The 21692-nt window shown below is 43.1% G+C and overlaps 1 protein-coding gene across 4 annotated transcripts in view; it reads right to left on the reverse strand.

The window, feature by feature from the left end:
• SEPTIN11 (septin 11) overlaps positions 1-14105 on the reverse strand; it is a 106956-nt gene extending 92851 nt beyond the window's left edge. For all 4 annotated transcript variants that reach the window (XM_042468568.1, XM_042468566.1, XM_042468564.1 and 1 more), the window contains exon 1: positions 13998-14105. In XM_042468568.1, the coding sequence (XP_042324502.1) occupies positions 13998-14024 (27 nt within the window). In that variant the 5' untranslated portion in view covers positions 14025-14105. The remainder of the gene's footprint in view (positions 1-13997) is intronic.
• Between the last annotated feature and the right edge of the window lie 7587 nt (positions 14106-21692).

The following is a 21692-nucleotide window of genomic DNA, read 5'->3' on the forward strand; positions in this document are numbered from 1 at the left end:
TGGTGAAGAAAAGTTTGTATCAGAAAAGACAGAAATTATTATTAAAAATAAAGCATGTTCACAATAGAACAATGCTGCTCAGTAATTATCGGCACTGAAAGGGTCTTAATACAGGCTGTGAGTCTGGCATTTCCCCAAGATTATGCTCAGGAAGATGTTCAAGAACTTCCCACGCTCCTTGACACACCACAGCTTCTCTGGGGTTAGCAGCTCAGAGAACTCTGCAGAGTCACAGGCATGCTAGAAACTAGATACAGGCTGTTTTATTTTCAAAGAATAGTTAACTGTATGTCGTAAGATGATGGGAGCCAGTGTGGCGGAGCGGTTTGTTTGTTGGACTGCGACTCTGGAGACCAGGGTTTGATTCCCTGCTTGGCCCTGAAACTCACTGGGGGACCTTGGGCAAGTCACACGCTCTCAGCCTCAGGGGAAGGCAATGACAAGTCTCCTCTGAACAAATCTTGACAAAAAAACCCTCATGAAAACTTTAGGGTCGCTGTAAATCAGAAATGACTGGAAGGCACACAACAACTACAGCATGTTGTAAGAGGTCAACTCCAGATTGATGAAGGCTATTTATATACCAAGGGCCTTTTTGCATTAAAATATAAGCAACAACACATATCACCATCACCACCCCCAAATTATGTCATGCACCGCTTCAGATGCTGAAGTGCAATGTCCAGTATGCTTCACTACTGGCTTTCTTGCTTAGGGCAGCTGGGATTTGTAGTCCAGTCAGGAAGGCTACATGATTCTTATCACTGTGCTAGTTTCAAACAATTAAAACAACAACTTTTGCTTAACAAGATGCCTGCTGTGATCCATATGGATATCATTTTTAAAGAACCCAATGGAAGTATGCTTGCTGCTTCAGAAACCATGTTTTCACTGATATGCAAATATATATATATATATATTTAAAAACATTTTCCCCCTAAAAATCATATGATTACAATATATTTAATCAGGTTGCAGCCCTGTTAAAAAGTGGTGGTAATGATGCATTAACAACAAAAGAGCACTGCCAGATGAGAATAAAAAGCTCTGCCTTTATTCCTTATCCAGATGGCTCCAGCAAGCCCATAAACACAGTATAAGGGCAACAGACCAAAAAACGAGACTCCCTGTTGTTTCTAATAGCAAAGCCATGGGGTTTAAAGAAGGGTCAAAAACAGATGGTATGTGGAGCTAGGGGGACAAATACATTTTGGATTAGAAGTCCCAGAATTCACTGCCAGTATGGCTATTAGGCCTGTTGGCTGGGGAATTCTTGAACTTGTAGTCCAAAAAAGTAACTTCCCCAAGCTCTGATTATGAGGCAGTGTTAGAGCCATATTGCACTAAGCGTGACTCCCGCTACAACAGTGTCTTTCATAAAACGCTATTCAAACAGGATTCCTCTCTTTTTGACCCATTCCAGGATTACAGTATCCATTTGTACTAAAACCTTATTGCATGTAAGCATTTGGGACTACCCACTCACTACTATGACATGATCCCTGCCCATTTCCCTAGTTTTGTGCAAACACTCACCCATAGATGCTTCTCAGAAATATATAAATATAAATGAAAACAGGTTTACATTTTAAAAGGCCTTTTCCCGCCTTGTGTGAATGAGGAGAGTTCCTGGTCAGATTTCTTGTTAACTTTGGACTTAATTAATCACTAATCACAGGCAGATGAAGCCAGCAGCTACTGGTTTATCTGTCTGATCTATCCTGATGCTCACTTTCATCTGTTAGTGATTTAGTAAGTCTGAAGTTAAGAAGAAACAGGAAGAGAGGAAGGAAGGACTAATGAAATAAATGATTTTTTAAACTGCTAGACTCTTTCTTCTTACACACACAGAGAGAGAATGAGACAATCTGACAAGGTGACCAGATGCCCTCCTTTTCTTGGACATGTCCTCTATTTAAAACTTCTGTCCAGTAGGAATTCCAAAATGTCCTCCATTCTGAGCATTACTAAGAAGCATGATTTTATGTTTGTATTAGTGTTGCTAGCTTTTATTTGGCAATGCCATACATATTTTTTGAATGTCCTACATTTCAGAGTGTCTTATCCTCCTTTGCAGTTAAGACCTCCAAGATTCCCAATCCTGAACAGCTCTGCTTAGGTCCTGCAAGCTGACTGCTGAATCCTCCTTGATTCTGTCTATCCATCTACAGTAGTATGTGCTCTCTTCCTGCTCTCTTCTAACTTTCCAAATAACGCTGTCTTTTCTTTGAGAATGCATTACCAGGTCACTTCTCCAGACTGAAACAGAATGGTAACTGTTTTGTTACAAGGGAGGGAAATGTTACACTTCAGATAATGTAAAAAGTACCTAGAGTAAATGTTATTATCTACCAAACTGAGGAGTTTGCTTGATAACATTTATCCTGGTTACATTGTTTGCATGCTTTTGTACTGTCATCTTGCCAAAACTACCTCAGCATGAAAATGTGATAATGACTAAAGAAGGTTTAGTTGACTTAATCAAGGTGAACGAATTGTTGTTTGGTTCCTCTTGTATTTGGTTCATACCCCTTCCACACAACAAATAATAAAAGAGGAATCTAACCCGCCTCCACATCTAGCAGTTTTTTTAACTATTAACTCAATTAACCCGCTCATCAGAAGAGGGGTACAATAGCCCAATCCCAGTAAAGATATGGTAAGAAAGGATTAGATTTCACCCATACAGTATATGCCGTGACCCTGAGAGGCTGCAGGGCCACTGTTTGCTCATATCAACTGTTGTTAAAATGCAGAAGGGAGGAAACACTGGTCTGTGAAACCAAAAACCATGCCATGTAAAGAACTGTTCCTAAAGTACATCACACCAAATGAAACTGCAAACAAAAGAAATAATTTGGTATTGATTAACTATAAGGTTAAGTATACTGGAGACCCAGGTACAAAACACGCTGCAAAAATAATCCAGTTTGAGACCACTTTAACTGCCCTAGATCAGTGCTAGGGAATCCTGGGAATTGTAGTTTATTGTGGCACCAGAGCTCTTTGGCAGGGAAGGCCAAATGTCTCACAAAACTACATTTCCTAGAATTCCCTAGCATTCATCCAGGGCAGTTAAAGCAGTGTCAAAATGGAATATTTCTGCAGTGGTGTTTTGGACCACAGACTAGGACTCTGAAAACCACACTTCAAATCTCCTCTTGGCCCTGGAAATCCACTAGGTAACCTTGGGCTATTCACACACTCCCAGCCTCAGAGGAAGGCAGTGGCAAACCCCCTCTGAACAAACTCTGCCAAGGAAACCTTGTGACAGACTTGCCTTAGGGTCACCATAAATCAGAAATGACTCAAAGACACCCAGAAATATTGGAGAGAGATGAAAAGGGATTTTAAAGGTTCAGTGTCCTCTGATCCAAAGATGTGACTGGCAGAGATAAATTTGCAGCCAGAGGTACTTGTCATTCTAAATGTAGAAAAAAAAGACACATAAAATGTAGAGAGGAAGACATATACAATACACATGTACATATACATATGTACACACACACACACACACACACACACACATATATACAAACACTGCACTGAAATAAGGACTCTCCTAATGTTCCACTGCCCTTTGTCAAGGAACTAATTAATTCCACGTGAGGAGTTGTCTTACCCTGAGTCAGACCACCACTCTATTTCCTTTAGCCATTTCCTCTAGCTGGCAGCAACTCCCCAGGGTCTCAGTTTTCAACTCCCCCTCCAAGCTCTACCTTCTCAGATCCTGTTAGCTGGAGCTACCAGGAACTGGACCTGGGATTTCCTGCATGAAAAGCCTGCACTGAGCTGTGATGTTTGCACTAAATGGTATCAGGGGTGCTGTACAGGGGTGCTGTACTTTGTGCCGGTCTGTAGGCATGGTGAGGGCTGAGCATCCGACACTGCACATGACACCCGGGTGCCATCTTGATGATGATGTCATGTGCAGTGCCCAAATGGTGCTGTCATCATGGCACACCAGTGCACCTATGGCGCTCCTTCTTTTTGTTTTCTATAAGGAGCAGATTGATGCAGCTGCATGCAGCTGCTGTGGCACTGATCCATGGCTAAAAGGGGCGGCTACATGTCACCCATCTGTAGAGCCCCTAAATAACTAAGCCTTTTGAGTAGACCTGATCTCGGTGATTATATCATCATCCTCTTGACTTTTTCCTAGTTTGGGACTCAAAGCAACTGAGAACAGAGACATAGCTGGAAAATATATCAAACACCAAAGTTAAAAACATGATTAAACGATTAAATAAAATTAAAACCAATTAAACATAACTACTCTAAATGATAAATAAACAGAGCAGACAATATACCACATTTTAGCAAGGTCCAGTTCCCTTGAACAGCCAAAAATAAAAGGAGGTCTTAAGCTGCCTACGGAAAGATAGCAAGGAAGGTAGCAGGCTAACCTTTCCAGAAAGGAATTCTGAAGCCTAGGAGAAGATATAATTTGGGGATTAGGCTAGTTTGGATGACATGATCCCACCCAAGATCCAAGGGATACTATTGCAGCTCTCCTGCTTCCAGGAGAAGCAGCTCGTGCATAAACAAGAATAATGCAGCCCAGGGGACTCCTGTGTGACCGATGGGCTTTTAAACTCCATTTTAAAAAAATAATTTCATTTAAAAAGATGAAAGTTTGAGCTGAAAAATAATTCTAGGGTGTGTGGGCTTGCACACAGTTGCTGTTTCAAAGGGTCCTATTCTGAAACAGGTAACTGAAAGTGACAGAAAGTCCCTTCTAGTTTCAGAAAAATGGCTCAGATGGATCTTTGTGATGTAGGCAGGACCCAAAATGGTCCTTGGACTCTCCATGCATGCTAACCCCTCAATTAAACAAATGAAGCTTTCCTATGGTTTGTTTATCATGTCCAAATGTAAGTGTGTTTTCTTCTCTGGTTACTTTCTCTTCCAACAAACCAGAGTAAGAATGCAAGGGTTAGACTCTTTGCTGTTGTTCATTGCGGGGAAAAGAAATCAGAGAAAATGCACCTTCTTTGGATTACATGACAAACAAAACACAGGGTGAAACTGAAAGCAGCTTGTTTCTGCCAACCTAAAATTTCCATGCTTACCTGGCTTGTTGTGTCATCCAAACTGGACCATCATGTTAAACAATGGGTTGCATCAACCATAATTTACAGTCCAAATCACAGTTTGAGAATCTAAGTATAACAAGCAAGCCATCATATATGGTTACTAATCTATTTTCTTTTCCATTCTCTTGACACACAAGTTTCTATGTTAATGTAGTTTAGCAGCCACAGGATAGGATTTATTTGTTTGGAGTATTTATACCCCGCTTTTCAGCCACAAAGGCTCTCAGAGTGGCTAAATAGTTGTTAAAATCATAGTTCACTTAGACAAGCCAGCGAAGTACAACATATACTATAGTTTTAACTTCTACCATCAAACAATGGCTTCCAACTCTGATCTGATGATGGATTTTCAGTTCAGTCTTCTTCTCAAATGGTATCTGAGCTTTATTAAACATGGTTTGGCATGATGCTCAAAATAAGCATTAGAATCCTAATTGGTGCCCACACCATCGTAGTTCAAGAACCTCACAAAATAGTCCACAAATATTATCTATCTGAGAACAAATGCATGTGAAATTATTTGTGAATCCCTGGCCTAAAGGGGGGAAATGAACAATGCTTTTTTCCAGATTACAAAATTTTCCTGACTTTTTGCCTAAAGAGGTTCACTCACCATAGCAGAGTGAACCTAATGCCTTCTATTTGGGCTCATGTGTACCTAGTTTTTCTGTTGGTCTCTTTTTAAACTTCAGAGATGCATAAATTTTAAAACCCTAATTCTTAATAACTGGTACAAGTTGCAGTGGGAAAGCAGTGGGAGAAATATTTTTATTCACATAAACATTAAATGAATCATCCATCCCACAGAGGGATGGGAGACTCCTATCACCCAGTTCTAGTTCCTCGCCTCAATTGAAAGTGATCAATGCTTTCACATCATCAGTGAATGGGGGAGAAGGATGCTATTGAAGCAACAACAACAAGAAGAAGAACAAGAACAACATGCATGAGTCCATTAGAACCATAAATTAGTAACAGAAACTAGAAAAAGGAGCCAGGTCACACACTGAACACAGGCACTATTTTTTGCATTCTGAAAGTAGTCACATTGAAGCGATTTGTTCATGTGCAACATCTGTTTTACTGGCGTACACTTAAAAAAATGAACAGGAAAAAGTCAATCAAGTCCATTTCTCCCCCCATCCAGGCCCTCATCTCCTGATGATGTATAAGAGCCCCTTCATATGGTCAGCATTTACTTTCACCAGCATCTCTCTGTACACTACAGACATAATAAAAGGGATCTCTGTCTCTCTCTCTTTTTTCTTTCTTTTCTTTTTTGGTAGGGATCTCTTTATGTAAAGCCATCTGGCAAGTCTGCAAAACCAACTCCATGCCTTTTCCAAAGTTACTAATTTATTCAAAAGTTCCAAAGGGCGAGAGAGAGAGAGAGAGAGAGAGAGAGAGAAGAAAACCCTCCTTTGGAGATCCAATTTCATTTCAGGATTTTCCCAAGGCAACCCTCCTATATTTGCAATGGCTAAAATCCTCAAGACCAACACCTCGAAAGTCTACACCTCTTAATCCTTTAGCCTCCATCTGGATAACAGTTTCTTCCAGCTCAAATCTGTAAAAGACACCTTCTCTGCCTGCTTCATGCATCAGTTGAAATAGGCTTTTGACACAATAAGCATTACTAGTATTTAAAGGAGGGGTGGGCAACTATGGAAACCTGCAGGGGGCACATTAAACCCCTATGAAACCTTGGGAGGGCTGCACCTGCTCCTGCCAAATACCATATATACTTGAGTATTAGTTGACCTCATGTGTAAGTTGAGAGCGAAGTCTAGGGCCAAAATTATAGATTTGTATATGACTCGTGAATAAAGTGAGAGTAAAACTTTGTGGCCTGTAATAAAGGATGTAAAGGATGAAGCAAAGGAAAACAATGCGAAAGAACTTACAAAAATCCAGCAGGTATAAATGTCTGTCCTCATCCTAAAGGCTAGGTGAATGAAGAGGGAACCACTTTCTGATCACTGTATAGTTGTATTGTATTGCTGTATGACGATGAGCTAGTTTTAATGTAATTGTCTTTTATTGTATTTTATTGATGTGTTCTTGTATGTATTTTATGGGTTGTAATCCCACTTTGATCCATTTGGAAGAGGCGGGAAAATATAACACAAGCAGGCATACAAGGGGCTAAGAAAACTCACACATGTCAAAAAGGATGAAAAGGCAAAGCAAAGAAAATGGCAACTGAGTTAGCAATGATGTGACAACCTTGCCTGATTTTAACCCAGAAAAGCTGAAAAACATACAAAAATGTTTCATTCAAATCCTTCAAAGGTTCCCTCTTGGTGTGCCTTTGAGAGAAAGTGCCAAAGATCTGCCACCGCCACCATTTTCCCACCCAGGCTTTCAAAAAGGTCAAAAGCAGCATCCTGGTGGGAAGAGTAGAGAAGGTCAATGCTTCTTGGGATGGACTAAGTTCTTGACTTTTGCCACTCTACTCAGAGAAGGGGATGGTTCCTCTGTTTGATCAAAGAACTTCCCAGATTTTGTTGCTTTCCAGCCTTAGCAAACCTGAACTGAGGAGTGAAAGGTACAACTGCTGGATGTTTCAGTGTGTGAGAAACTGCTCCTGAGAAACCATTAAGAAACAAACAAATGAACTGTGTCATTGGCAGAAGTTTCTGTCTTAATTCTTTTGCACTGAGAAAGTGATAGGGAGAAGATACCCAAAGAATTATAGTTTGCACTAACCCCAACCTTGGTTTTTACAGTCCTCCTCCCCCTCTGCTTTTGTTGCTTTTCCACATAGCTCTGCCTCTGATCCCCATGGAATACTACAACTATTTGTTCAACTGTTGCATCAAGTCTGGTGGAGGGAGGGAAAGGGAGGAGAAGGCTAGGTTAAGTCTCCATCTGGTACTCAGTTACCATCACTGCTGCTTGAACAGAGGATGTTTGAAAACCTTCCAAGAATGCAGTCCCAAATGACAGACTTCCTATTATATATACCAGTTTGCCCCCATTTGAAATGCAGGAGGGGGAAAAACCCAAACCACTAGCAGAGAATATATACAATTCTTATACAACTAAATCACGTTCCCTCTTTCCAAAAATTCCTGAGGAATATTGGCTGAAAGGTAATTTCCCTATAAAATAAAACACTGGAAAGAACACACACACAAGCCTGTTTCTTCTCTCTTTCAGGACTAGGTTTTGCCCTGAAATTTCAACTGTGCTAAGTCCCTGGTGATTTTTTTAAAGCTTCCTTTTATAAATTGCCAGTGAGAACAAATCTATCCAGAAGTATATGGCTGGCATATTATTCTCCAACTGCTGGGCCAAAATCTGTAAACCTTACAATGTAAGGCAAAGTCACAATCCAAGCTATCATCATTGATGATGATGCATTTATGCTGCACTGTTAGAGAGAGTATTCAATGTTTTGCAAAGACAGAACAATTCTGCAAGATAAATGAGTGTTATGGATGGAATGACTGGAGTTGAAAGGCCAGGAGGAGCATCTCTAAGGCAAAGGCCCGTTACAAACAGGCGTAAAGTACGTCCTGGGGACGTACTAGGGTTAGGGAAAGCATGTGCCTTACGCACGCACCTAACCCTAATACGTCCCCAGGATGTACAAATTGGTGGCGCCCGTTCCACACGGGGGCCGCCATTATGATGTCACGAACACGCCACCTCCAAACGGGGTGGCGCGGACGTGACATCTTTGCACCATGCAAGGGCACATAGAGCACCCTTTCCATGGAGCTCCTTCCGCGATTTGCGTCGCTGGCGCAGCCCCTTTCTCCTTCTCCCCGCCACCACTGGGTGTCCTTGGGGCTTGAAGCCCCAAAGACACCCCTTTCCAGGCCATGGGGAAGTGGCCTTTTGCTGCTTCCCTGCAGCCTGGAAAGCGGCGGATTGAGGCCCCAGAGGCTGCCGTTCTGGCAGCTGAGACCCCGATCCAGCGGGGAAAGGAGCGCCTACAGGCTGCCTCAAAGGAACAGAAAGAAAGAAAGAAAGAAAGGGAACAGAAATGAAGGGGAAATGAGTACAATTGCCAGCATGGATTTAGATTTAGGCATGTAGTTCTGAAAAAAGATGAAGTAGGGGCCACAAGAGGCAAGTTTCCAATATCAGCCCAGATCAACAAATGTTTTAAGGGGGTCATTCACATTGTTTTTATCATGACTATGAGAACAAACTCATTCCTGCATTCTGGGGTTTGTCATTCACACTATGGGACCACATCTATGGTCTGCGAGTTTGGTTACTCACATTCAAATCAAGCACTCCAATAAAGATGGAATCAATTATGTAATTCTATTCAAGCACATTCAAGGCATGCAGAGTTTTATCCTGGTTTATCCCGGGTTTATTTGCATCATCATTCACACACCCGAGAATGCAAGTTTTTAAAGAAAAACTTGGAAAAACCCTGACATTAATTATGCTGAATTAAGTGCATTTCTTGGTAGCCCTCCCCCCAAAAAAAAACTTATTGAGTGCATTCAAAATGCATGTGAACAACAAAGATTCAACCCAGAGTCTACCTAGATTATTTTCACCATCTGAATAACCCCTAAAATGTAAAAAGGAGATTGCCAAGGTAATCCCACTGGTTGGGCTGTGGGGAATAAATATAATGTGCTCTCATCACTCTTTATGTCCTTATGCTACATTATTTACTTTTACTAGTTGATCTGCTATTATGAGAAATGCAACTGTCCTATGCAAAGCGATCTTGTAACAACTTTGAGACTATGAAAGAAAGAAGCTGGTAGCATGAACTTTCGTAGACTTGAGCCTACTTCCTCAGATGCATGGAACATACTATAATATGAAAATAAAAGGCTTCTTGTGGCATCTTATAGACTGAGGGCTTCAACAGACTGGCATAGAGCTGGACTTTATGGAGTAGGGGCATGGCGTCCACATGCTGGCCACCCGGACACCGCCCCCACACCACCCGCCTGTCCATCGGCAGGCAGCATCTCTGTGTCTTCAGCACAGTGCTTACATGCGCTGCACAGAAGCAGCTGAAAGCCGCCACTGCTAGGTTACCCTTTCTGCGGTGCAAAAAGGAGCCACTTTTTGCAGCTCCTTTTTGTGCCATGGAAATGCCAGATTGGGGCTGCAGTGTGTAGTTGCCACAGCCCCGATCCGGCAATGAAAAAGGAAGCTGCAGGCTGCCACCCCCTTAGAGTGTATTCATACCACACAGTTATAGCAATCTGATACCATTTTATCTGCTCCTGCTGTTATAAAATCCTGAAATTTGTAGTTTGGTGGATTTCTCCAGTGCACTTCCCACAACATCAGAGCTCTCCGGGAGAAAACTCGAAGTATCTCACCAAACTATCCCATATGGTGGACCCATGCCTGTTAAAGTGGTGTCAAACTGCTATAATTGTGCAATTTAAACACCCTCCATCTGATATATGATGGCACAATTCTTCCTGGGCTAAAGTCCATCAGATGCCTGAAGTTACATTACTGTACTTTGGCTGCTTTATATACATAGATTTTTTTGGGAGGGGTGTACCCACATGTTGTGATTTTAAACTTCATTCAATAGCTGCTGGCTCTATTAAGTACAACCACATGAAGGATGGGTGGGATGGAGCGGCCCTTCCTTCTCAGGTGGTGATAAGCCACATTTCCTGTGTCCAAAAACCAAGGTCCAAAACGACTGCAGAAATAATTCAGTTTGAGACCGCTGTAACTGCCCTGGCTCAATGCTAGGGAATCCTGAGAATTTTAGTTTATTGTGGCACCACCTGAGGAAGTAGATTGAAGTCTACGAAAGCTCATGTTGCCAATTTCTTTCTTTCAGTTAGTCTCAAAGATGCTACAAGATCTCTCTACATACCATGCTCTCTGACAGAGAATGTCTCACAAAACTACACCTCTTAGAATCCCCTAACATTGACCCAGGGCAGTTAAAGCAGTCTCAAACGGGATCATTTCTGCAGTGCGTTTTGGACCCAAGAGGTGCAGTTTGCTGCCTTCCCCAACTGTAACCACACACCCCATGATTGTGTTCGGACTGACTTCCCATTGCCCGAAATTGTGTGGTAGTCTATCATGCAATAACATTAAACCCCATGATTGCGTTCGGATTGCCATTGGATTATATTTCCAATTTCCCTTGTCTGATAAACTCCTAGGACTCTAGAGAGCAGGGTTTGAATCTCGGCTCAACCATGGAAACCCACAGAGTAACCATGGGCAAGTCACACTCTCTCAGCCGCAGAGGATGGCAATGGCAAGCCTCCTCTGAAGGAACTTGTCAAGAAAGCCCCAGGATATGGTCATTTTAGGGTCGCCATTAAGTCCGAAATGACTTGAAGGCGCACAACATCAACAGCAAAATCACACTTTGCTTTTTGGAATTTCTTTATCTCTGAACATTTTCAAGCCGCAGATGTTTGAATCCGTGGACAAAGAATCCGTGGATCTGGAGGATTCCCTGTACACACATGCAAGCATCTCTGGCGCTCTACAAAGGGGAGAAGAAGAAGCAGAGGAGAAGAACCAGGGAAGGGGACACATCCTTCTCACCCAAGTCAGACTGACCAGACATCTTCCTTTTCTAGGACAATTCAATTCATTTATTATGGCAAATAGCCAGTATAATAACAAATAGGATAAAAACATTACAGGACAATCGACTGGGCATAATATATACATTTTAAAATCATTTTGGCCACCGTACAAAAATAAAACAATAGGAGGTCTAATAACCAAGTATTTAACCATATTGTTTTTCTACCCCTCTGAATTTTCCAGGACATATCCTACATTTCAACCTACTGTCCAGGAGGCATTTCAAAATGTCCTCCATTTTGAGAATGACTGATAAACATGAATTTCTATTTCTAGGAGTGTTTCTAGCCTTTCTTTAGTCATGTCCCCCCCTTTTTCTTGAATGTCCTTCATTTCAAGCATGACTGAGAAGCATGGATTTCTACTTCTGTGTGTCTTTAGGTCTCACTCGATGATGCCCTCCATTTTTCAAAATGTCCTGCATTTCAAGCATGTCTAAGAAGCATGATTTCACCTTGCCATTAGTGTTTTGATCTTTTTCTTTGGCCATGTGCTCCTTTTTTCTTGAATGTCCTCCATTATGAGCATGACTGAGAAGCATGGGCTTCTGTTTCTGTGTGCGTTTAGCCTTCATTTGGTCATGTCCTTCCTTTTTCTTGAATGTCCTCCACTTTGAGCATGACTGAGAAGCATGGCTTTCTATTTCTGAGTGTCTATAGCTTTCATTTGATAATGTCCTCCCTTTTTCTTGAATATCCTCCATTTTGAGTACGATTGAAAAGCATGAATTTTTGTTTCCATGTGTCTTTAGCTTTCATTTGTTCATGTCCTCCATTCTGAGCATGACTGAGAAGAGTGGATTTCTATTTCTGTGAGCGTTTTGCATTTTTCTTTTCCTGGAAAGTCCTCCATTTTGTGGTGCCTTGTCCTCCTCGAGGGTGAGGATCTCTGGTTCCCATGCCCAGAACCATGCCCACCTCAGACTCACCCAACCATGTCATGGGCTCCCCTTGGCAAAGAAGGGCCTGGAAGAGGAGGGCAGAAAGGTGCCGCAGAGGCAAAGGACTTTATCTCATGGGGAAAATTGGAAGGTTAACCAAAGGTTAATCCGGGGTCATCCCAGGTATTTCATGTAATTTCACAAAAGATTTTCAAATGATGTTGCACACAAACAGAAGGCAATCCAAATGATGTTGCACACAACTGAGAGACATCCCAGGAATAGCTGAATTCAGAAAAATAGCAAATTTATAAATCCTTTTCCACTGCGAATTTGCATTTGTGTTGGTATGAAATGCATCTCCAGTTTGGCCATGGGATGACTGTTGGCCATGGGATCCTGTCCTCCCTGCGCATGCGCAAACACACTAATACGAAACCAAGAAGCCAATGGGTATCACATGCGATGAGTTCATTTGCATCCGCACCTGCTTTCTCTTTCGGGGGGATGCCGTATTCGCCTGTGCGTGTGATAATCTACAACGTAATTTCTTGCATTTTGGATTCCCCCCCCCCCTTCTTCTTCTTTTGGGATGGTGATATATTCCTCTCTGCGAAAAAGTCCAAAGAAACCAAAGGGTCCCCCAGACTGGGTGCTATGTCTCCCCCCAAGCTCCCCTCCCTCCCTGCCTCTGGGTCTCTGGCCCTCATCCCTGCCTTCCTCCTCCTCCTCCTTCCCAGCCAGGAGTCCCTTTGTGGGAGAAAGGCGGGAGAGACAGCCTTGAAAGAAATCAAATGAAAGGCCTGGCCTCTCCTCTTGCCAGAGAGAGAGAGAAGAGCATGGCTCCACCACCCAAGGCCCTCCCCTGCCCCGGCTGTCCTCCTTTTCCAGGACACATCCTCCATATCAGCCTTCTCTCCAGGAGGGAACCCAAAACGTCCTCCATTTGGAACACAACTATAGGTTTCTATTCATCCAGGGGGACAAGGCCATCCTTCTTTTCCAGGAGACCTCCTACTTCTTTTGTCCAGGAGAGATCCCAAAGTGTCCTCCATTTTGAGCACAGCTATGAGTATGTATTTATACAGGGTGACCAGACCATCCTCCTTTTCCAGGACACGTCCTCCATTCCCACCTTCTGTCCAGGAGGGAGTCCAGAACGTCCTCCCTTTCAGACAGGACTAAGAACAGGGTGAGGTCCTCCATTTCCAGGACATGTCCTCCATTCCCACCTTCTGCCCCGGAGGGAGCTAAAACACAGGGGGGGGTTTCCTCCATTGGAGCATGGCTAAGAAGCATGCATTGACCCCTATAGAGATGCCTTCTTTTCCAGATGCCCTCCATGCCCACCTTCTCTTCTGGGAGGAGCCCCAGCGGGGCGGGGGTCTCTCCTTGGGCCCCTGTTGTCCTCCTCCTTCCCCAGCCCCCCCCCTTCCCCGCCGGGAGGGACTCACCGAGGGTCTCCCCACCGCCAGAGCCATGCCGGGCCTGGCTGGACTCCTGCGAGGCTCCTGCTGCCTCCTCCTCCGTCCTCCCGGCTTCTGCCTCTCGCCTCCTGGCCCCTCCCCTCCGCCCCTGGTTCCGCTCCGCTCCTCAGCCCCAGCAGCAAGGCCCCCGGATCATGGAAGGGACCATTCGCCAAAGAGGGGCGCGGGCAGGGAAAGAGGGGGCTCTGCTGCCGCTGCTGCCGCTGCTTCTCCTTCCCCCTGAAGGCTCCAGGTGAGGCGGGGGAAGACCAGCCCAAGGGGGGGGGGGACCAGCAGTCCTCCTTTTCCCGGACGCGTCCTCCATTGGCACCTTCTCCCCAGGAGGCATTCCCCAATGTCTGCCATTTGGAGCGCGAACCAAGAAACATGGGTTTGTATGTATGTAGGATGACCAGGCGTCCTCCTTTTCCCGGACGCGTCCTCCATCTTCGCTTCCTCTCCAAGAGGCATTCTCCAAATGTCCTCCATGACCAAGAAGCATGGGTTTATATTTATGCAGGGTGACCAGAGGTCTTCCTTTTCCCGGACACGTCCTCTATTTCTGCCTCCTCTCCAGGAGGCAATCCCCAACGTCCTCTCTTTGGAGCATGAACCAAGAAGCATGGGTTTATATTTATGCAGAATGATCAGAGGTCTTTCTTTTCCAGGACACATCCTCCATTTCCACCTTCTGTCCAGGAGGAATTCCCAAATGTCCTCCATGACCGAGAAGCATGGGTTTATATTTATGCAGGATGACCAGAGCTCCTTTTCCAGGACATGTCCTTTATTTACACCTTCTGTCACAAAAATCAATATTGCCTTTAAATGACCATCTCACAGGCATAGCCTAAATGCATCTGAATGTGCATCTGAGGAAGTAGGCTTAAGTCTGCAAAAGCACATGCTGCCAACTTCTTCCTTTCACTTCATCTCAAAGGGACTACAAGAGCTCTCTACTGATTCTACAGACTCACATGGCTACAGTTTTGAATAGTCTCACGCCCTTAAAGTGAAAATTCAGTCAAGAGCAGGTGTTTTTAAAGGAAAATGTTTACATTTTTTAACAACTGCCATTACATTCTGCGATGTTCAGGAATTATGACTGACAAGTAACATTAGTATCAAAAAACTTACTAAGGACTCTGTATGGTGTGGTATGGGAAGAGGTTGGTGGGGTGTGTGTGGGACCATGCTGTGTTCACACTGGAGAAATAATCCAGTTTGATTCCGCTTTAACAGCCATGGCTCCACACTCTGGAATTCTGGGCATTATCATAGGCTGTAGCACCAGAGCCGAGGATTTCAAGATACCACATTTAGCCGCCAGAGGGGAATCCTATGGAAAGAGCCAGGGCAATGGGACCTTGCCATCTAATTACAAAAATTATTTTTTAAATATTTCCCCCCAAAAACCATCATATCAAAAAACATCTCATCACAATATCAGTTTAACCATATGAAACTATGGACATGTAAATGCATTTGGGCTGTGTACATGATATTGTAATTTAGCGATACAATTTTAATTTTTCTAGTTGCTGATGTCACAACTCTTGCCATTACATTCAGTGACATACTGGAATTATGATTTATGAGTAATACTAGCACAAAAACCATGACTAAGGGTTCTGTATGGTGTGGCATGGGAGGAGGTCAATGACACCATGAGTTTCCAGCCCAGATGATGCCAACTCTAGTGATGCCACTGTGCCAAAGGGCTGGGGGCTGAATATGGGAACCGCAGCCACAGGACCCCCACAGGAAAAGCTCTGCCAAGACAAGGACTGTACTGGTGCAACTGGGGCAGAGACCATACTGCGTCTCTCTCGGTGATCTTCTGCCACTCTTTGGTCCAGGTGGGGAGAAAGGATATTTTTCTCGGGTTCCACACAAAACAGTAATAACATCCCCACCTCCCTTCAAGGCTCAAGCAGAGTACGGCACGTTAAAAGATAAAGCACAATTAAAAACACATAAAACCAACAGTTAAAATACAGTAATCTAATATATATAAAATATAAGAGCACATTCTTTAGAATATATAAATTAAAAAGGCATTATTTAAAATTGACTGGATAGGCCTGCTGGAAGAGATATGCCCTTGGGGTTATTCACACATTTTGTTTTGCAAACACAACTGTGCGAATAATCTCAGACATTCCCAATTTGTTGTTCACACTATTTTTTTTAAACAGAACCGTGTCTTTCTGTGAGTTCTGTTGCTCAAATGTGTCAGCACTCAAGTAAGGTTGGAGTTAATGATGCAAATGTATTTGAAACACATTCAGGGCATGCAAAGTTTTATGCCAGTTTATCCTTGGCCTATCCACATTGGTTATCATTTGCATTCAGGGCCAACCTTCCCTTTAGCTGGCCTGATCCAACACATATTGCTACCAGAAGGAAAGCACAACTAGGCATACACAGAAACCCAACCCACTGCCATTTGACATACAAAGGTTGATCAGACTGGTATTGGATCTTATTTCAGAATGGGTGATGGCAAACACCCATGTCAATAGGCTGTGAATCTGTTAACGGCATTAACTTTTGCAGTATTCATCAAAGGTGCTGACCTATTTTGGAGATAAGATTCTGTACCATGGACAGCTCTTTCCAAGGTAGGACCAAAAAACCAGAGCAGAATTGCTGCTCCACTTGCACAGCAACCTCTAGTTAGCACAAGAGCTACCTCTTTCAGCAGATGCTGATAAGCACAGAGCTGGAGAGAGGTTTTTGGGAGGACTGATCTATGTGTTTCACACAACTTGTCCTAAGCTAAACTGCTGCCTTCAGATGTGACAATGGATGCCTTTTGATCACTACTGTTGAAGAAAGATTAAACTTCCAGTCTAGTCAACGGATGTGTGTGTTATCTTGTGAACCAGCATGGTGGTCTCAGTGTTGGACTACGACTCTGGAGATCAGGGTTTAATTCCATGCTCAAGCATAAAAACCCACAGAGTGACTTTGGGCATGTCACATTCTCTTATCCTCAGAGGATGGCAATGGCAAATTCCCTCTGAAAAAAACTTGCCAAGAAAACCCCATGATAGGTTCACCTTAGGTTTGCCATAAGTGAAGAATGACTTTGACAACACAACAACATCATCAACAACAAGTGTGTTACCTTATGCTTTGCCTCAGGCAGGAAACTGTCTTGCTTCTCGTATCACAGAAAGGGCCAGAGCCAGCATAGACTTGCACATTTAACCATGCGACACGACCCATCAGAATTTTTTTTAAAAAAATACATCCCTCATTGGAATATGTGGCTGACTCTCAGGATAGGAGCACTGGTGCACTCATGCGCAGCTCCCATTCATTTCAACTTTCCAGGACAACATCCTGGTGGAATATGACCCATGGGCAAAGGGGCGGGAAAGATATTTTCTCATTCTTCTGTTCCTTATGACACTCAAATCTGTTGCCTGAGGCTGCCAAGTGAAGGGGATTTCTTTAACACTTTAAGGGTCATAGATGGAGTCTGGCAGTAGGATGAACTCAACAGTTTACTAAACAATACAGCCCCGGATGGATGGTCTCTAGCTTGGAAGCTCATGGTTCCACCCTGAACAAGCAATTCAACTAATTTAATTCTCAGAAAAATATGCAGTGGCAACAACTGAGCAACAAAAGGCTATGACAGGCATATAAAAACTCATATTGAGCAAGCACTATTTCCAAGCCAAGTATGTCACACTTGTTCCTTGTATTTTATTCTTGTGTTTTGGCTGCATCAGTACATCATGGCTCAGAAGGTTTCCTACAGTGGGCCCTTAGTTACCACTGGGGTTTGGTTCCAGGACTCCCTGTAGATACCAAAATCTGTGGATACTCCAGTCCCATTATATACATTAAAATTGGGCCCGTATAAAAATTTATAAAGTAGCAAAATTAAGGTTTGTTTTTTGGAATTTACGGTCAGCCCGCACCATACGCGGACTTCCCTTATGCGGCTTTCAGCTTATGCTGAAGCCGTGCTTCAATTAAATGAATGGGCGCACACAGGCCACAGGCGCATGCACACCATGTTGCGTGCACACACATCATTGTTTTACAGGGGTAGGGTCCGGAATGGATCCCTCATGTAAAGGAAGGGCTGACTGCATATATTTTTGGAATATTTTCTAGCTGTGGATAGTTGAATCTGTGGATATGGAGGGCCAACTGTACATGTCTACAGTTGCCATAAGACAAATATGACTTGAAGGCATACACCAATAGCAAAATTAAAACTTGAAATCAGTAGGGACTCACAACATTTTCTGTGTCTAATTCTCACCACCAACACCACCACATGCCTTTTCTTCATTTAGACCTTATGGCCACTTTTTGACTTTTCCTCTTTAACAAATCACTATGTTTCATGTCTGTGCTTCTTCTATTGTTTGAGTTTTCAAATTAAGCATTGGTCTGTGTGTGTGTGTGCACATGCGCGCGCACACACAAGTGTGACTTCAAGTTGCCTGCCAACTTATGGCGACCCTATACACTTAATAGGATTTTCTTAGGCAAGAAATAATCAGAGGAGGTTTTGCCAGTTCCTTCCTCTGAAATAGAGCCCACATCATTTGGTATACATTGGTAGACTTCCATTCAAGTATTAACTAGGTCTGACCCTGCTTAGCTTCCAAGACATGATTAGATCTGGAGCCTTAGGGTATATAGGCTACTAACCACCCACTATTTCATTATCACTCTTAAAAATATGGTTGGCCTGGCAGACTGTTTAATTTCTTTGTACACTCACATGAGCCCTATGATTATGGTTAACTGTAATGAATGCTCAGACTGTCATATTGTTAATACATATTGATTGATGTTCACAGATGTACTGAAACTGAGTGGGTTCTATGCCAGTTTTGCTACTTCTCTGTATTTCAGTGCATTTAACATGTTGAGCATCAGTCTCTGGGGTGCTTGCATAAATTAACACATAGCAGATGACTCGCTGGAGTGGCATTGGGGAAAACTCTCTCTACCTTAGTTTTCCTATCTGTAAAATGGTAAGTAAGGTAACAAGTAGTAAGGGAAGAATGACAATAGTGTTTTTGTAAAACAAACTGTTCAAAGTCCAAACTAGGTGCTCCATGGAGCTGTCTTATTCCTTCTCTGCAACTTTATCAAAACAAGGTAGGTGTGAGAGGCTGCAAAAATAATAATAAATAAATAATAAAAAATTTATTTATATACCGCCCTTCCTATGATCAGGGCAGTGCACAACAGATCAAAACAATACAAATACATACATCAATAATACAAATACAATAAGACTATTAAAACCAATATTAAAACCCCATCAACCAGCTACCACTGCTGTCAGAGGGGGGGAAGACTAGCTGAAGCTTGTGTCAGGGAATGCTAGTCGGAACAGGAAGGTTTTTAATTCCTTCCTGAACTGGGCCAGGGAGGGGGCCGAGCGGAGCTCTATGGGCAGCGTATTCCAGAGGGTCGGAGCGATGATGGTATATGACCTCCTTACTGTGGAGGCTAGTCTAGCCCCTGGGACCCTCAGTAGTTGCTGCCCAGATGTTCTGAGGGTGCGGGGCGGAATGTATGGGGATAGGTGTGAAAGGAATACTAAAGGGTGGTCCACACCATCCTATTACCAATTTCTATGTATGATTATCAAAGCTGGACAGTGAAGAAAACTGACAGGAAGAAAATCAACTCATTTGCGATACGGTGCTGGAGAAGAGTTCTGAGATTACTGTGGACTGCTAAAAGGACAAATGGGTGGATCCTAGAGACATACTGTACTTGAAAACACATTAATGTTTGATGAGGTAGGCGCAGTACAGACCACCCGAAAACAGCAGTCTACTGGTGCTCATTTTAACTCCGGAGGGATGCCGCAACCACTATACCATGCGACATTCCTCCAGAGTTAAAAGAACCCAGTTTTTCCAGGTTCTTTTCTCAGCGCCCTGGTTACATTGCAAGTGCGCCAATGGCGCACTCATGACATAACGGATGTGCTGTGATATGCGGACACTATGCGTCCATTATGTAAAGATGGTGGTGTCCATGTGGACAGGATGCCGCCATTACTCCACCGCCCACATGTAGTAGGGCTCGGGACTGTGTGTGGTCCTGAGCCCTACTATCACAGCCAGGATGTCACGTCCTGATGGTGTGTACCGGGCTGTAGAAGGCAATAGGAAGAGAGGAAGACTGCATTATAGATGGATGGACTCAAGCCGTGGTCCTGAGTCTGCAAGACCTGAGCAGGCCTATTGATAATAGGGTGAGTTGGAGGTCTCACACTCATAGAGCTGCCATAAGTCAAAGTCAACCTGACTGCAGTTAACAACAAGTAGAAGGAAGTAAAACATCACTCTCTCTCTCTTTTTCTGATAAAAAACACTTTTATAGCCCCCTCTCCCCCCACAAATACATTATGAATGCATGTGTTTTGTGGAAGATACATAAAACTATATGCATGCATGGGTTTTATGGGAAATACACAAAACTATAAGGATGTTATTCAAACCTATGGCTTCTATGAACAGCAAGTTGGTCCCAGCCAGAATGGCTTACAACAGACTTCTCCAAACTGCCCTCCAGATCTTTGGGACTTCACTTTTCATTATCCTTCACCACTGGCCTGTTAACTGGGACTGATGAGGCTTGCAGCCTGAAACATCTGGAGGGCACCAGGTCATAGAAGGTTACTTTGCACTACAAATCTATGTGCCCTTTTTAGTCTCTTGGTGAAGTTAGTGCTGAAACCAAAATTACAAAGATTTTCTACATGGTTCAATCTGCATTGCACTGCCAGACATCCGCATATTTTGCTGCTTGTTCATTTTTAATAGTGTGTTTTAAAACTATTATAATCGATATTTTAATAGCTCAAAACTATTGGAGATATCTCTTTGCCTCAGTTTACCTAACTGTGAAATTGTAACTAAGGTGCAAATTGTATCAGGGTGACAAAAACAGTTAATTTGGAATTGTATAATTTAAATATGTATAATTAATTGTATTTTCATTGCAGCCTTTTAAGTTGCCCAACATCCCAACCCTGAAGGGAAAGCAGGATATAAACAAATAAATAAACAAATTATGGAGAACCCAGCTTTGGCCACTGCTATCGGATATTGTTAGCAAGATTCACAATTTGTGAATAAGTTCCACAAGTCTTCTATGTGTTGTGTGCCTTCAAGTCATTTCCGACTTATGATGCCCCTAAGGTGACTCTATGGGGTTTCTTGGCAAGATTTGTTCAGAGGAGCTTTGCCATTGCCTTCCTCTGAGGCTGAGAGCATGTGACTTAGCCAAGGTCACTCAGAGGGTTTCATGGCCCAGTGAGGAATCGAACCCTGGTCTCCAGAGTCATAGTCCAACACTCAAACCACGATGCCACACTGGCTCTCACATGCTTGTAACTTATTTTCATGTGGTGAGTAAATACTTTTGTGAAGAACCTACTTGATTCTAATCATGATGGTTAAGCTTTAATCAACTTGACACTAATGGCTTCCATGTTAAAAGCATGCCAAAAAGGGAGGGATTAAAAAAAACATCAACATTGCGAGTGAGCCTGTAAAGCTGGTTTGCTTTATTCAACTTATTTATCACAGCAGGGTGAGGTTAACATAAGAACTATCATCCTACAAGGGATGGTCCAGTGCATTGTCATCCTGATGACAAATAACTCTTTTATAATAATGC

Source organism: Sceloporus undulatus, chromosome 5, assembly GCF_019175285.1.
Source record: "Sceloporus undulatus isolate JIND9_A2432 ecotype Alabama chromosome 5, SceUnd_v1.1, whole genome shotgun sequence".
NCBI classification, from domain to species: domain Eukaryota; kingdom Metazoa; phylum Chordata; class Lepidosauria; order Squamata; family Phrynosomatidae; genus Sceloporus; species Sceloporus undulatus.